Below are 18,320 nucleotides of genomic sequence, written 5' to 3'. Positions count from 1 at the left end.
ACAGGTTTACGATACCGATATACATTTCCAGAATGTATACCGTATGTACAGTGACACGAAACTCTTAAACGCCGAAGCCTCGAAAACGCTCGACTGAATTACAGTACGGGCTATAGTGTACACAAAGAGGAAAATCTATGTCAGACGCCCACCAGGCAAAATTAAAAAAGTATAATACAATGTTTAAAGACGGAGCTCGTAACAATATGTACATTACCTAACGCACTCCTTGTTGTTATATTCATTCATTCTTAGGTGTATACATTAGACATACATTAGTTTTATTAAAATCCAATGAAATTTACTATCACCTTTAGGGGTAGCAAAGTTTGCGTAAATGTCATGTAGTTTAAAAAAAAAGTCATAAAAAATTTTAAACTTTAAGTTTTGAAAAGTGTTTTGGCTATCACGTGAAAGCCACAGCTTAAACGGGAGCTGTTTGTCAAAAGTCTGAGGTCCATTAGGCTTTTGTTTAATCAAATTGTAAAGATTTTCGATCTATTTTGATTGGTCTGTCCAAGCCTAATTTACAAAAAAAGACTTTTTTTATACTGTAAAGGTTTAATTGCCACCAAACTACACATATATTGTCACGTGTGCCAAGTTTAAGGTCAAGCGGCTCAGTTGTTCTGGAGAATAAGAGTCTTAAAGGCTTTTCATATAAATCCAGATGTTACCAAATCAAACCTTTTCCGCAGTGTCAGCTTGGCTCTGCTCAGTCACAGCGTAGTGCAGGTTGGTGAATAGCCAATCCTTCATCGTGCATTCATAATGTAGAAAGTACCACATTATCGAGAGTAACTCCAGATCAGCGACGACAGTGATACAAAAGATACATAACACACCTAAGCGGTAAATTCCTGACTCTTGTCAGCTTTCCTGGGTTATATCTATATTCGAATTGTTCAATTAATGCTTAACTACATACATCATACATACACTGCTCAGCGACATGGCTCAAGCGAGACCAACTTGCAAAAGAATATACACCATGGGAAGGATTCAAGAGGGAAAATTGTGTAAAAAATGTGTACTGATTTGAATAGTAATTTCAGTCCTGGGATTGCTGACGCGTTTGTTTGTCATCACATAAAATTCATAATGTTATAGAAATTGTTCAAACGGGCCAGGTTCGAGGACATGCAAAAACTTTAGTGGCCCCTATGAAGAGTTCTTGTTTTTTCACGCCCACATGACTTACACCTATTATAATAGCTTAACATCCGGAAGAAAGGAAAGATACATGTAGCCGTAAAAATCTGCCCGGCTGTCACACGGAATAATGTACTTCATGCACCGCTTTGTGTGGCACGCAACTGCACACTACTGATCAGATTACGCCAATACCTCAGACTCTGTCCACGGGACTGTGCTACAGTGTGACTTCGACACTGTGGTACATTGCTACGGTGCTGTGGTGCTTTGTGTAACTGCCGCACTGTTATTTTCTTCAAAATAACGACGGATTCGAAAAACATTTGAAATCGCGCCATACTTCAGACTTACCTAATGAAAAGCCTCCTTTCCTACTCCTGAATATTCATTGTGACGTCACTGTGCTTAAGGTTTTACTCCTGCCAAACGATTAACGTGCATTTCCAGTATTAGCTAGATATGTACGTATATCGTTATAATCGTGGATATTATTGTGTTCAGACAAAGGAAGCGGCCTGAAAGAGACTTCTAAACCTTTGATATTAAACTATTCAATACTCAAAAAACAAGCACTGCTGGCAGAAAATTCATATATTTCATTTACCCTTAAGTATGAACCTTATATGTCCATATATTTATGGATTGTATGATTGTGTTCATTTCTTTTAAATGAAATCAATGTTACAAAGCTGTTTGTATGATTTTTGGACTAGCATTTGGTGAGTAAACATGGCGGAACTCCTTAATACAAGCCATCTGAATACACAATCCTGAACACCCAAGTACTTTGTACCCAAATTTTAATCCACTACAAATGAAAATCTGAATGGTATGCATGTCCCAGCTCAAAGAGGTTTTTTTCACGTTCTAATGTGGAGGATGCCTTGACTCGATTTAAACTTTATCAGATAATCATGAGGCAGCCTAGTTGTACTCCTGATGCAACTGGACTATCTGCATTGTTCACAGAATTTGTATACTGTGGTCTGGGTTTTTTATTCTGAAAACAAGTATGACTTTTTGTCATTGTTTTGTTCCGGCGCAAGTAAACCCGAAGAAAGAGTTACCTACATCGAGTATTACCACATTATATTGTCATTTATGTATTGATCCGTAATAGTTGGCAAATTGTCACGTGTGTTACTTGCAATTAGTTTGACGTCACTGGTCTAGAAGGACTCAAAATGCTGTGCTGTCATCACATTTAACACACAGCACCGTTAAAAGAATGCAAAGGAACCAGACCTTATAGATGCTTAGTCCACCAGCAGAATCGGGGGATATAAGGATACAACATAATAAATCTTACAACACAGAGAGTAACAGTAGTGTGATTCTTGGCAAATTGTCACATGAAATATCGCTTCTTTTCAATCAACGTCAACTCGGGCTTTATTCCAACTGTTCGTGTAAATGCTTAAATGGTAGCAAATTCTGCACCAATTGGGTAAAAATATACAGTGATGTTAGTTGCAATTTCTTGTTTATTGCAATATATTTGAAGTGAAAGTTTCGGCGAAATAAAATTTTGTGAGGTAGGTGAATCACCGACAGTTCTCCTTGCCGCGAGAGAAGGTCGTGGTTTGTATATTATTGTTATGGCACACTGGAGGGAAAGACGCCATTACTCCTGGCTTATCGGGGCAAATGATCTGGATCGCCTTCGTTTCCTAGAAATTATTTGAAAGACTTTATACCTAATTCTATACGCGAGGGGATCTGAACTGAATTTGTAACTATATATTGAGGATGCCTTGAATATGTAGAACAGAATTGGTACCATTGCTGAATACTTTTACGGTGTATTCAACAGTTTGGCTCATTTAAAAAGGAATACATTCCCGATGTGCACTTAAATGAGGCAGATAAGACGTGAGTTATGGTAATTTACCAGATAGAGGCCCAGATATCATGTACCGAACGGTGCCGCAAGTGTGCAAACTTTGATTTTACATAAATGTCCGCTCCCTGAAAATAAAGGAAATCACACAGGTACCTTACTGTCACCTGTTCCACAGGGACGAAACAGTTTTAGGACGCCAACCTGGTCAGAGCTTGATTGATTTTGTTGGTGTTTTCGGAAATGTAATCAACGAAAATTTTCCCCAAATAAAATCCTGTATGCATCAAAAGCCTCCGCGTCTTTTTTGACACTGAGGCTTGACTTTATCTAAATACTATTTTTAACTTTTACAGGATGGAAAGACGCCATTGCTTTTAGCATTGAGGGCAAATAATCTGGATCTTGTTCGTCTGTTGGTAGACAGAGGTGCTGATGTCAATACACAGAATGAGGTAAATGGCGTAGAGTACAATGATTTTCACGTTGCCTCTGATTCTAGACTAAATAAGACCAACACTAAAATCCATGTTTTATTTTAGACTTATTTCCAGGCATGCAGTCTAATTCATTCTCCATTAGGGTGTCCTCATTCCACTGTGCGTGTAAACAAAGGGGGTACAAAGTACCAACAAAAATAAAGAGATTCGCTCTAAAAACCCCGTGGAAAACGTTGCTAACATAATAGTATGCAATGCCTGCATACGGATCTTCATTAGGTAGATATGGCCAATGGTCGCTCAATAGTTTTTATATGCCTTGCCACTGTGCGGAGATCGTATTCGTGTCCGGTCTATAACTTCAACAGTTGTCTGCGTAGAGTTTTGATTTTGGTTGATACATACATACACATATGACGATGTGTCTAGACTCACATTTGTCTATTTCGCGGTTGTCATTGTAACCAGAAAACCACCCTTCTTATATGTACTATATATACAGATATGATTTTCGTGTCCGGGTTGTAGCTCCCACGGTTTTCTACGTAGAGTTTTATTTTTTGGTGGATACATAGATACACAAATGACAATGTTTTTACGACACACATTTATCTATTTTCGCGGTTGTCATGGTAATGAGATCTTTCTTATATATACTATATACATAGATTTGATTTTCGTGCCCGGGCCACAAACCCAACTGTTTTTCGCAAAATGTTTGGTTTTCAGGTGGACACATTTGCCCACTTGCGATAAAAATAAAACCCCCTAAGGGTTATACTCACCACATGCCGGTGGTATTCTTTTATACATTTCAAACAAATGCATTTGTTGGGGCGTTTGTGTGTTCACATGAGCTCTTGTTCAATGTAGCCTCAACCAGTACAACATCCTGGTGATCCATATAAAGGAGATACTGTTTTGTAGACTAGTAATAATTAAAAAACAAAAGCGTGTCTCGAGTATATAAACGACATATTATTGTGACATCCCACAGGAAGCTGAGACGGCGTTGTTTTGGGCGTTGAGGACAGATGATATGGACCTTGTCCGTCTGTTGATAAAGCACGGAGCCAATGTCAACGTACAGAATAAGGTACGCACTGTATGGCTTTTTAAAAGGAGAGCATGTTGGACCAAGAACCATTTTAAACACTTAGTTTTACCTTCAAATACATGTAGTAACAACAGTCAAGATGGCAATTTGTTCACTTTAGGCATGAATTATTTATATTATGCTACGCCTGGCGTAAACACAATATTACATATGGTGCGAACAAAAATTATATATTTTTTTTGCTATGACCTGAAATACATCAGAATGCGTTAGGGTTTTATCAAAATTCAAAACTTTTTTCACATCATATTTTCGACCATTGGCGAGCTTTAAAAGTTGTGAGGGAATTTTGACGTCTTTTTAAAACTATATCTCTTAGGTTCAACGTTTAACTCGATAGCATTTTAGAGCATTCGCTTTATCAGTTGTTGTAATTGTTGTAAAAATCAAATGCCACAAAACCCCAAATGGCCGAAAAACAAAGTAACCAAATTTGGTTACTTGCAAAACAGTATCGCCTATTTTGTTAACAATCTCTGAAAGTCTGCCTGTCTAGGAAAGATGCTAGGAATGTCCAGGTATGACGTGCCCTTTTTAGTGACCACTGTATGTCATGGAGCAATATTTGGGGCATCCGCTCTCTGGGTGATACCCTATGTTATTGTTGTCCGGACTATCAACCAAATTTTGTGTGCTGACTGCAGAGAAAGCTTTCGGACCAAATATGTTGTAACTTAAACGGCACTCCCCTATGGCCTGAACTAATGCATTTCAAGAAACTAGAGTGCCACAATGTCTTCTAAAATTTTTAAAATCTGTCTGCCTCCCACGGGGTATAAAATGGTCCATACACCGCATTGCGTCGCAAATGGCAGCACTGTACTAAACAGACTAAACTAATATCTCAGACTCTGTCATCCATCGCTACGGCACAAATGGGGCGGGACTGTCATTCTTCGCCACGGCGCCACTGAGGCGGAGCTGTCATACATCGCTACTGCGCTACTGAAACAGAACGGTCATACATCGTAACGGCGCCACTTGGGCGGAAATGTCACACATCGCGATGACGCCACTGGGGTGGAACTGTCATGCATCGGGACTGCGCCACTGGAGCAGAACGGTCATACATGGTAACGGCGCCACTGGGGTTGAACTGTCACACATTGCGATGGCGCTACTGGGGCTTAACTGTCACACATCGCTATGGCGCCATTGGGGCGAAACTGTCATACATCGCGACGGCGATGGCACCACTGGGTCGGAACTGCCATCCAATATGACGGTGCCACTGGGACGGAATTGTAATCCAGTATGACGGCGCCACTGGGGCTGCCCAGTCCGGAACAGCGCCACTGGGCCGGTCCAGTCCGCCAAGGCGCAACCGGGGCCGTCCAATCCGCGATGGCGCGACTGGGGTTGAACTGTCATAAATTTCGACGGCACCACTGGGGCGAAACTTAGTTACGAAGGCCTAGTAGATGTGTCGATTGGCCCAGCTAGGACAATAGGTTATCGTACACGCGTTGATGTTGTTTCGCTTCAACATTTCTAATGTCAAGCTTAACGATAGTTTCCAATAGCTTTATTGACCGGTACATGCTAATTCTTTGATATTTAGGTTTCTATAAGAAACTGAGAAAGAAACCTATAAAACCAGCGCTATAAAACACTAATCTTGTGCCATCACTGGACACATTTTTCTTATATGTACAATGTATCTATGTAGCGTGCAAAGGAATATCAGCCTTCCCTTGCTTTAATGGATGGAACTAACCTGTCGACGCCGCTGTATTGTGACCACTGTGCTGGCCAGGCAACTGGCATAAAGTTGAGCAACAAATGTATAGTCTTTTAAACTTTGTATTCAACAACAAGCCACGCTAAACCTTTCTATAGACATGTACGTGTTAAAACAACAGTAGGGTATAAACGGAAGAGGGTTTGGGAAGAGGAGGGTCTGAACGGCGGACGTTCTAGGCTAAGGCTGCTCGCCGTCACATTCATATCCCTCCAGCTTGTAACCACTCGGAACAACTTTAAACTCAGAAAACTTTTCTTTCCCCACATCACGGAAGACACACAGTCAGACTTTACCACGCATGCAGTCGCCTACAAGACGGACAGTCTATCAAATAACACATGGAAGTAGAGCAAACGGTTACACTTTTCTTAGATTCACGACTTTACATTATATCTCAACGGCCTAGCAAGGATAGGCATAATTAAACAGTTACAATGAATTAGCAGATCTTCACCAATCGTCATTGTTCATTTAATGGTAATACGTAACAGCTGAAACAACATAATGCTGTCAAGATTACAGCTGCTTTCTTTAGCTGCAGACTTGTATAAGCAGTCGATTGCTCTTCTTCGCCATTAAGCTGAGCGAATACAACACCTAGTCCGTGCATGCTGGTGTCTGTGGCAGAGAGAAAAATTTGGAAAGTGTAAAATAGGAGTAGAACAAAGAGCGTCTCTCATTTGGTTTTATGCGTTTTCGCACCCCTAACACTATGGAAATTTTACATCTTTCTTCAAGAGATTATGCAAAGGGGATGATATGTACACAAACTTACGTATATACTTTTGATAATACGACACAACGCCAAGAAAGCTGCAGAGGTCAGTCACATTAGATTGGTAGGGGAAAGTTCTTAATGGCACTTACTTTCTCCGCATCAGGTCGTATACCATCAGCACCAACAGTGTGACGTAGAATCTTACCACTTGGCCGACAGAATACACACTTCTCAAGTTTGTCTTCAGATTTGCTTCACGGATACGCTGAAGAACTTCAGATTAAATTCGTATTGACCACAAAAGTTTGAGAAAGCTTGTTCCCTATCTCCACCTGCCAGTATCCCGAGAGTAGGTGTATGGTGGTGAAGTAATGAGCGCCTTCAAAAGCCTGGGTCATATCATCCACTAACGGTATTGGGTACACATAGTTCTTAGTGATTAAGTTTATGGCTCGATAGTCGACACAAAAGCGTCATGACTGATCTGGCTTTTGAACCAACACAACAGGAGCTGACCAGGGACTAGTAGATGGTGACATAACCCCGTTATCCAGCATTTTATCTACTTCCCTTTCAACCATATCCCTCTGGCTTGCTGGTACCTGATATGGTCGCAGCTTTATTGGATCGTTCCCTTTGGTGTTTATTTCATGTTGTGTCAAATTGGTTTTGCCTAGAATCCATCCTTATGAATAGAATGTCACTGTATTCATTCAACAGATTTTCCCACCCAACTTTCCCTTTTAACTCCAAATTAGATTCGGTGAGATCAACCTGATCACCAACTGCATATTTTCATTTCCTAATCCCGTAGGCTAGCACTAATGTGAATCGAGACTGCGAGCCACCTCACGCCAGTAAGTCATGCAGCAAGGCGTTTCCTGTGTCTTCGTTAGATGCAAGTTTCACGATATGCAGTTTCTGCCAATGATCCTAAAATTAGACTTGTTTATTTCGCGTAGAGCTCGGAAGTGGGCCTGTGGTGTGCAATATACTTCCTTAGGACAGTTAAATGAACACAATGAAGTGGTCATTTTTAATTCCATGGTAGAAAATGGCGAGAAAAAAAAAACATGTTTATTTGTTTGTAAATATTATGATTCTGGGATTGTCTCATTACTAAATACACTGTATATGCAGATGGAAGGATAGATGGAACACAGACACATAGTCATGGATGGATAGATATTGCATAGATATTGGAGGATATAGGAAGATGCTGGAAAAACACTACACGAAGAGGGGAATCAGTGCTGAGAAGGGGCGGCCATTAGATCAAAGCACACGCAGTTCAGTAAACCCTGTACTAATATTCTTAGTTACTGAAAATGAGTGAATGGTGGCAAACGAAACTCATCACGTGCTCAATATAGTTACTTCGGAAGTGGCGTGCTGCTGACGTCAGATAAAAAGTATTAATCATCAGCCTGACGATAACAATGCACGCATGTACACACACAGCTATTCGCCGTTCTCAAGGACATTTCACTTATACGACGGTGGTCACAGACATGGTGGGAAAAACCAGACAGAACCCGGAGGAAACCCATTCCCATCCGCAGGTTGCTGATTTGTCTGCCCACGTATATACAACGAAGTTTTATCCATTTTATGAGTGTAGTGCAAGGTTTAAAAATGTCCCAAACACATGTCTTTCAGCGGACATCGCTCCAGATAGCTAACATTGATTTATCCACGTGGTTGCAAACGGTGACCGTCCTCGCCCTGTCGCCCCGCGGCCCGAGGACGGTACCGATCGCGCGGGATTTGCTACGTCGTCGTGCCGCGAGACGAGGGGACGAGGATGGTCACCATTTGCGCAGGTCGCGAGCCGCGACACGAGAACGGTACCATCGGCGCGCAATTTGCACCGCCCCGGTGCCGCGGACCGCGAGCGGCTGGGCGAGATGTCCTCATCCGGCTTCCATATGTATGCCTTGAATAAAATGGTCCATTGCCAGTTTATCAACATAGTCTCTCGGTGAATCAGAATGTGTCCACCATGACAGTGTCAGGTATTGCATGACTGTAATCATGAACACATTCATCAGGTAACAGATACCTTTGAAACAAATCTGAGTAGTAGGCCTTTTGTGACTCTCTTGGTCGAAAATTTTCAGGGTGTGGCTCACAGACGTAATTTTACTGCTACTCTGTCTCTTAGGTACGCAGGTAGCAATTCTTCTTTTCTATCGAGACCCCATCTGTTTGATTTCGCACCCTTTCCAATTCTCTTAGGCCAGGACTCTACATTTTCCACGTACTCCACGTGAAATTTAGACGCATGCACAAAAGGTTACTCTAACCTAATGGGATTTTCTTCCCAAATTATGTCGTCAACTGACAGTCTTTTTCAGAATTGCATTTATTCATGTAAACACAGATGAAAGTCCGCTTACCATCATTGTGATGCATTTCGTAGCATGCAAGTAAGGGTATGATTGTTCGGTGTACGTTTAACGCTGTTAGCATACTCTTTCAGGTGGTCATTTTGGGGTCTGTTCAACAGCTGGGCTCAAGCCGTTCAATTTGCGCTGAACGCAAAAACTGGACCTTTCATCAGCCTAAGACCAGTCTACTCCCCGTAGCCTTTTGACACTGGTTTTAAGGTTTTAATGCTGTACAGGTATCTCCTGTACGTTTGATCGATGTCACTTTAACCTTGATTCCATTTCTGACACCACTTGTGATGGCCAAGTAATTGGCATAAAGTTGGGCAAAATAAATTATAGTTTTTTAAACTTTGTATTCAACAACAACCCGTGTTTATGTTCTGCCACTGACTGCCGTAAACCTTTTTACATACAAGTTACATGTCGTTAAAACAACAGGAGGATCTAAACGAAGGAGTTTCTAGACGGGCACTGCTCGCCGTCACACTATCATTTGCTGGCGACCACTTGCCTTTCGCCAAATTGAGATACAATATCTCAGACATGGTAGTGTAACTCGAAAGAAACACAATAAACATCGATGGTGTTCCCCAGATAAATTACCTTGATTCGTCAACAGAACTGCATTTAACTCTCCAATGAAAAGAATAAGTACTAATTAATGTTACACGGATTTTGACAGCAAAAAATGTGCCATATTGTCAAAATTGGCAGTTTTACAAGTTACATGATAATAGTGCAGTTTTGAGACAAATGTAGATGTATTAATTAGATCGTAATGTATATATATATATATATATATATATATATATATATATATATATATATATATATATATATATATATATTGAAGTTAAATTCGCAGTATATATATTGTGAAGTTAAATTACATACTAATGGAGAGGACAGAAACTACACAAACTGAATACGAGGTCAAAACGTAATTCGACACATGTACGAGACCAAAACGTAAATGGGCTAAAATGCGAAGCCAAAGCGCAGTTAGACAATGATTTTCATGTACCTCTCTGTTTAACTCTGTTCCTGCTTCTCTCTTTCCAAAAGCAATTTGAAAGAGTGTCAATTCCTAAATTTTCATTACCTATGATTTTTATGGCCGTATTTTCTTTGCGGGATTCAAGTTTTCTGTATACATGAGTTTGGCGACCAGCAGTATACATGTGGTATACATGTAGAATATAGCACTTATAGTGTTTAACACTTTTCAGTAAATTCAACTGAACTGCAAGTATTTGTATACATTCACAAAATCTTTGACAACCATCACAGAACAATCAAACGAATGTTGAGGACATTGAATTTTGGTGTCTCATAGGAAGGAGAGGCTCCTTTGTATTTGGCGGTAAGGAGAGGCAATAAGGACCTTATAAGTCTGCTGGTAAAGTCCGGGGCTAGTGTCAACGTGCAGAATAAGGTACGTGGTGTACGAAAAGAAGTAAGGGCGATGCTGGGGGCGTCGTGTGATTATCAATGTAATCAACGGCCTTCGATTCAAAGAGCAAATTCTTTTCCACAATTTAATGTATGATATCGTTAAAAAGTAAAATTGACTTGGTTCATAATAAACGTAGAAGTAAAGGGTGACAATATAATAAAGCATGTGCTGCAAATTCTACTTTGTATCATTGTGACTGACCCCTCGTGACACCGTACACCCACAATGCCAAAAATGTACCTCCCACAAACTCTCGTCACCTTTGATTCAATTTCCCACAGGATGGAGTGGCGCCCTTAGATCTGGCACTGAAGAACTATGATGTGGAACTCGTTCGCCTATTTGTGAAGAATGGGGCCACGGGTAATGCTCAGAGTGAGGTACGTTCTAAATGTTATGGGGAAAAGACAACGTTCAGACTGGCTATCTGATCACTTTTCTAAGTTTACATGTGGAAGTGACTGTTTTCTTCAGATGAAAGGATTTTGTTGTTGTTTCCTTCAGATTGATATCACCTCAACGGAAATTTCATACTCCAAGTATGGAGCTGTAGCAGTTGGTCTGGTCTGTGTTTGGGTGTTCCTTGTCTGTCTTTTACACAGTAAGTATTGGTCTTTTATACGTCATGCATGTATCCAGTAAAGGAGCCAGTTAACGTGCTGCTCAGTGTGTGGTGCCTTACTAAATAATATCACACATGGGGCGGACAAAAAATTAATCAATAAATATATCAATGCATAAATGTACACAAAAACCGATGTAAGCACATGAAGAATAAGCTTACATTTAGTGCAAGGTTGCATTGATCAGTACAGTGCCAGATCATTCATTTTGTGTACTTGTGCATTTTAAAGTAATCAGTTCACCTCGATAATATTCTTTTGTAATTTTATTCCACGTTAAGCCTTGTCTGAACGGTTGAAGTGTTCCACATTCAATATAAGCTGTGTTTTTGTTTTGTCTTTTGCTATTCAGGTATTAGTTCTTTAACAGTTTTGGTAAACCCCAGAGTTGACATTCAGCTTCCCAAGCCTGACGTTACTTTGCCATGCAACATTACAACACAAAACCCCAGAGCCAAATACACGGTGATATGGCGCAGCCAGCGGCTGAACGGCGACAGATTACTCAGTGGTCTATCAAGCGGTCAAACCTACACAGTCGCAGAGTTTAATGACACGGCTTTCCTGGGAGAGGACTGCTCTTTGGTTCTCCGTGACCCTAAACCAGAATATAGTGACAACTACTCCGTTACTGTTGTTGTACTCGAGGAACAAGCCGTGGTTGAGGCTCAAGTTTGCCTGAATGTTTGGCCCCCAGTGTCGGGTGAGTATATCACCGATAAACACATCAGTGTGCCATGTTTCACTCGAGAGTACCAATTGCACGTGCAAGCTGCTGTAAGTAAAATACAGCTAGAGTTGATATCTGGGAGAGCTGATATGTCTGAGGCAGAGCATGTTTCTTTCTCCACAGTTTGCAGTTATTTGTTTATGGGTGTTCTGTGCTAAATGAAAACATAACTGATTTTTTAAAACATTATAAGCTTGGAAAACTTAGTAAAATACTGCACATAGCATTTTTGTAACGTTATAGTATTTCTCACACAAAGCAAACAGGTGTGTCCACGGTAAAAACTGTTTGATTATTCTACATTGTGACAAGAAAAGAAAATTGTGACTTTTATTTCTGCTTCTGTGTTTTGTTGTTCATGTTTATTTCATTTTCACTGAGTAGTGACTCCTCAAATGAAAACAGTGAACCACATTGATAATGACAAAGTGACAAGCCAATATCCTTCATATAGAGGTGAGTTATAAACAGAAAAAGAATGATACTGAAAATAAAAATATTTATATGGTCATTTGATTGAAGTTTATTTCCGATTGAAATAAACACGGAAAACTGGAATTCTATTTTGATTGGTTTGCCAGCAGCACATGACGTTCCTTGGATGGCCATTGATTCCTATAAACAACATAATATGCTCTAGGCTTAGACCAGAGATCTCGAAACCATAAACTGGTGTTTGCAGCAAGCTATTCCACAGCAGATAACTGGAGGTTGTTTTAGTGCTAAACAGATACAAGCCCAGTGCTATACGTCAAATATTTTAGAGGGCAAACTATGATGTGGTGGAAATCGTGCTTTTGTGAGGAATTTGTGTTCTTTGACGGACTTAAGCTGGTTGTAAATTAGCGAGATTCAGTCTTATTTCCATACGTTCAGCTAAATATATACATCATCCTTACTAATAGCTCATTTCCTATTAAATTTACCTCCAGACTTAGAAGAGATCAAGCCATGGTTGGTCTTTATTCCAGTGGTCAGTGTGTTCTTGTTCGTTTGCACTGGTCCTGTTTACTGCAGGATCAAAAGGTAAATTGATCGTCTTAGTCATACTTCTCGGGTGTGTAAGCCATTTTCAAAAGGTTTATCGATCAAAGGCGTGCTTTGACTGGACAGTGACAGTGCTAACCTTTTCTCATCACCGACGTGACTGTGACGTTATCTTTTCACACCGTTTGTGCCAAGTGAATATAGAATAAATGTAACGTCTTGCTTGTGTGAAGAGAATCAGAAGGTTTGTAATGTAAAATTGAGGGAAAGTATCTGCCATTACTTTGGTATTTTTATCGCGATTTACGAAAAAACATTAGTTTTCACAAACAGGGAAGGTTTATCAAAATCGTGGCAGCGTAATAGTGATAATTGCAATAATACCCTAAAGTGTTTTTTAAAAGCTATATTGTCAAAAGCAGTTAAACCCAAATAATCTCGGTAACCAAATCTGATTTGCATATATTATACTGCAATTTAGGAATGAGGGATTTTGTTTCCAAATAAATTTCAGAAGACGACAAAATCGGAAAAATGTACAGAGTGTTGATGAAATGCCTGAAAGCGTAAGTAAATTTGTAACATGTATGGATATGTATGTTCTTATGCATAAATGTTTCAGGTAGTTAGTTGATATAAAACGGAACCCAGTTGCTTTAGTTGTTGGCAGGGATGAATCTACAAAGCCTTTGATTCATTTTAAAGGAACAATAAGAGCAGAAATAAATTCTACATGATCGCCGTAGTCATGGAGACATAGTTTAGTATAGTGCTCAGAAGCCCATTTTCTATAGGCTTTAAAACTGTTCTTAAAATTTGACTATATATGCAAAGGTGTAAACCAATATACACGTTACTTGCACCCTTGTTCTGTACAGTAAGCCGATTTTCTGGAATGTGTAAGACTGTTATCTCAGTACCCAACCTCCCAAAAGTTTACCACCATCTTGGCCACCTTGTTCAAGTGTCATGGAAACCCAATCGTTACATGTTGATACACATAGCTGACACAAAATATGGAGGTTTTGGCCAAAGTTTGATGAGGAATATTTGTAATGTTGCTGGAAAGTACAGCTGACTGGCTAAATTCAATCTCTTGATAGTCATTGTGTATATGTGTAAATGTGTATGTTGCAAGCAGGTTTATTCATTAAGAACAGCAGGTGCATAAATGCACGCTAACCCTCTGTGTGGAACACATACATGCTTGTAGTTTGCTGAAATACAATGTATAGAAAGTACCCAAAATATTGAGACCTTGTATATGAGCATACTTTAAGGTGGTCACTTTTCCCTATCTTGGTTTACATGTTTATAGTGGTGACTTGTGGGAGTGATAATGCTTTATTTTGATATGTAGTATGTTCAAACATCGACACATTTGTGTGATTAAATATAGGCATCATCTGTGTTTTACATTACAGCTTGTTCCGTTGTGTGGAAACCCATCGCCAGGCTCGGGCCATGTCGTGCTGCCACCAGCGACAATTCCCAGTTGTAACCACGTGTGATGTGTCAGGACTAAAACAGACTTTATGGAGGATATAATGTATCAACTAAATATCCATGTATTCTGAAACAAAGGGCAGGCATGTGAATACGGCTGATTGAAGATTTTTGTATGTGATATTAACCAAGTTTAGTAGAAGTGTAATTGGAAAACTAAATCGTTACAGTTTTCTAATCTCCTAGCTTAATCAAGTGTGCTAAGTTCACCATGTCTATTTTTTTCTAAACTAGACATTTTACCGTAGGCCTACATATGGATTTTACCACGTACTTTATCGTTTATTTCTTTTATTGTGTTTGATGACACCAAAATCCATGATAAGAGCTTTGTGTCTGATACGTGTGTAAATATTGAATTGCCTTAACATGTTAATCTTTTGACTTCAAGTTTTATGTCTCAAACTGAACCTTTCCAGCTGATGAAGGAAAACTCTAGTTTCTTGTAGTTTCTTCACTGGTTCTCAAGATAGTGGATAAAGCTCCACAAACTGAACCCAGAAAAGGAGGCGGTAGAAACGTCGTGCTGACACCGGGTCAACCAATCATGTTTCCTTGCTTTGGCCTATCAGTGCTTAGAGCCAAGAGAGTCAACAACGAGTACCATTTTTTAAAGCCTTTGTTATGATCCGCCCCTCGTTATATCCCAGTTATACCTCACTAAGTCCAGTCCTTACATGATAAGTTCTTCTATCGTAAAACTGAGAATTCAATTCTTGTCAAACATGACTTAGTTGAACTTGACAATGTGTCGAAGCAGTCTGCTGATTTTATTTAGTGGACAAGACCCGGCTGTTCAAACTACACCTAATAAGTGTATTAAGTCATGTAATATAGTTACGATTTTAACAGAACACAGCATCCAATACAGCTGCACAGAGAAAAAATGCCACAACATCAGATTTAGTTCGTATTTAATATAATGTTCTTTTTGTGTCACGATACGAGCTTGAAGTACTGATTTGAAGATAAATGTGGTATAAAATCACTTTTGAACGACCTGATCATGATATACTTGTGTATAATGTGACTTCTTTTCATGTCATAACCCTTCCATTTCTTTTTCTCTGGTTTAAGCAATTGTTCTTAGTGATATTAGGTACAAGTACGGTGACACGAGTGCCTACTGGTATTCATCAAATGGCCGCCAGTATCACTTGGTTTTAAGACCATGGAAGTACTGAAACTACTGAACGTGTAGCCCACCCTGAGGAGGCCCGGCTATGAGGCCATGATGGTGAACCCCATTGTCATCCAAATGATGAATATGGTGTATATATGGTGTTGAATTTGCTGGTTCCTTTTTTACAATTCAGGTATGGATTGGCTATTTACAATGTTTGTTTTTTAAATTGTCGAATGGTTTATTTTAAAAGACTGGGTATTCAATTTGTGGTTTAAGAGAATAGGCGTCTGGTGCTACTGTGTACGTACAATGTACATGTAATTCAGTGGAGTGAAATAGTCTAGAGTATGGCCTAAAACACCAATCAAATAAATAAATAAATACAATAATGGAAGAAATCTGCTGTGTACGCACAACGTACATGTAATTCAGTTTAGTGAAATGGAGTTAAAACACTGTTTTAACAAGGATGTCGGTATCAGATGACATGTCTAGGCTTGGAACGGGTTTTTTCGTTTAATTCTTGTGAATCAAGATGTAAATGTAAACTTCTCATTAAGCTGCAAAACAAGCTGTTGTGATAAACCTCTTGCTATTTCTGCAGTACATGTATACAGTAAAGTGTAGTGGAACTAATCAACATGGGGATAGTTCTCAAACAGTAAAGTGTAGTAGAACTAATCCACATGGGCATAGAGCTCAAACAGTAAAGTGTAGTGGAATTAATCAACATGGGGATAGTTCTCAAACAGTAAAGTGTAGTAGAACTAATCCACATGGGCATAGAGCTCAAACAGTAAAGTGTAGTAGAACTAATTAACATGGGCATAGAGCGCAAACAGTAAAGTGTAGTAGAACTAATTCACATGGGCATAGAGCTCAAACAGTAAAGTGTAGTAGAACTAATCCACATGGGCATAGTGCTCAAACAGTAAAGTGTAGTAGAACTAATTAACATGGGGATAGTTCTCAAACAGTAAAGTGTAGTATAACTAACCAACATGGGAGTTGTGCTCAAACAGTAAAGTGTAGTAGAACTAATCCCTATCTGGATAGTGCTCAAACTGTAAAGTGTAGTAGAACTAACCAACATGGGAGTTGTGCTCAAACAGTAAAGTGTAGTAGAACTAATCCATATGGGGACAGTGCTCAAACTGGTTGATGGTTTTTTCCTCTAAGCATCTAGCATCACACTGAAATTGCACACTAATTTGTTTAAGCTAGAGTTCCGCGAAGGCCAGTTTACAATCGCCCAATTCAGTTTGTGCTCAGAACATATGTTGTAAATTGAAATCTTTCACATGTGTGTATTTTATAGACGCTCTGCAATGAAATAATGCTTTTTTATGTATAACCTTTATTTGTATAAGACGTGTGTAACACGTGCTTGTTATAAAAAATATATTGATTTTCATTGTTTATGAAATGTGGTGTACATTCATGATAAGGAGATTTAATCTGAACATAGCTGTGTCTTGAGAATTGTCTGTGTTACATAGTGTCTTCTCGTCATTTAAATTGTGAATTTTATTATAACGCTCAGAGCATTGTACTTTGTTAATTGTTTAGTTTTGCCAATGTATAGCCTTGTCATAAATGTTAATCTTACATATTACAGGTTATATTTCGTTCCACAGTTATATCGTATATTGCATATATGTCGTCAACACCATATGAACAACAAGCCTTACTGGTTTAGCCCGACTTACCATAGGCGGGAATGGTTCCTCGTTAGATATATTAACGCTAACACAATACCGTTATCGTCCTTGTACCTGCTTTTGTTTATTGTTGGATTTTCCCTCAGAATCGTTGTAATTTTAAGTAAACTAATCAGTTATGCCATGAGACGAATAGACATTCTCTCCTTAGATATTTTCACGTCGTGATTTTTAACTTGAAGTTGTGGTTATAAAATGCTTATTACGATTTTAATTTTGTATAAATTTAGTTTCCATGTCATGCTTTCAATTCTAATCTTTGTACATGTTTTTAAAGGAGAGTTTTCGTGACTGTGTCATAAATGTTTATTTTCTATCGTATGTATCGTACATAGTTTATAATTACTTTGATAAATATCGAAATTTATCTGTGATAAAATATTTTGTAAATACAAATAGAGCAGCTATGAGTGAGCAGGATTCTATGTTTATAGTCAGCAATACTTGGGATTAATTTTTAATTTAATATATTGGTAATGGGCAGACTCATGCACGGTACGAGTCGTGTGTATGTATATTCTTACATCGTATAAAAGTTGTTGGCTATTCAGTATTTTATGAATAAAATTTTAATCCAATAAAGATTTTTCCCTTTTTATTCTTTTCGGAAAGGTTAGTTATTGATTGATTTGTTATTCGTCCTTTGCAGCATAATCTCTGAGCAAATTCCAAATTCTTGGGTATCTTGCGGATGGTCGTGGGTTTCCCCCGGGCTCTGCCCGATTTCCGCCCAGCGTAATGCTTGCCGCCGTTGTTTAAGTAAA

General features: G+C 39.1%; 1 protein-coding gene and 2 long non-coding RNA genes across 3 annotated transcripts; all 3 read left to right on the top strand.

The window, feature by feature from the left end:
* Positions 1-32: 32 nt before the first annotated feature.
* On the top strand, positions 33-11,294 carry LOC135462588 (ankyrin repeat and SOCS box protein 2-like). Its single transcript, XM_064739812.1, has 5 exons — positions 33-41; positions 3,352-3,450; positions 4,433-4,531; positions 10,744-10,842; positions 11,145-11,294. Exons 1-5 carry the CDS (start codon positions 33-35, stop codon positions 11,292-11,294), a joined length of 456 nt encoding a protein of 151 aa, XP_064595882.1.
* A 71-nt stretch (positions 11,295-11,365) lies between these two features.
* On the top strand, positions 11,366-12,920 carry LOC135462676 (uncharacterized). The gene is made up of 3 exons (XR_010443468.1): positions 11,366-11,464; positions 11,839-12,189; positions 12,601-12,920. It is a non-coding gene; the product is annotated as an uncharacterized LOC135462676 (long non-coding RNA).
* Positions 12,921-13,146: 226 nt separating this feature from the next.
* Positions 13,147-18,137, top strand: LOC135462677 (uncharacterized). Its single transcript, XR_010443469.1, has 3 exons — positions 13,147-13,242; positions 13,718-13,769; positions 14,628-18,137. It is a non-coding gene; the product is annotated as an uncharacterized LOC135462677 (long non-coding RNA).
* The last annotated feature ends 183 nt before the right edge of the window (positions 18,138-18,320 follow it).

This window comes from Liolophura sinensis, chromosome 2, assembly GCF_032854445.1.
Source record: "Liolophura sinensis isolate JHLJ2023 chromosome 2, CUHK_Ljap_v2, whole genome shotgun sequence".
NCBI classification, from domain to species: domain Eukaryota; kingdom Metazoa; phylum Mollusca; class Polyplacophora; order Chitonida; family Chitonidae; genus Liolophura; species Liolophura sinensis.
This window is presented reverse-complemented; position numbering and strand designations above follow the sequence as displayed.

Bases quoted from the DNA above. Each gene is read 5' to 3' on its own strand.
- LOC135462588 (XM_064739812.1), top strand. The intron at 4,532-10,743 runs GTACGCACTGTA...GGTGTCTCATAG, and splicing joins ATGTCAACGTACAGAATAAG to GAAGGAGAGGCTCCTTTGTA. The intron at 10,843-11,144 runs GTACGTGGTGTA...AATTTCCCACAG, and splicing joins GTGTCAACGTGCAGAATAAG to GATGGAGTGGCGCCCTTAGA.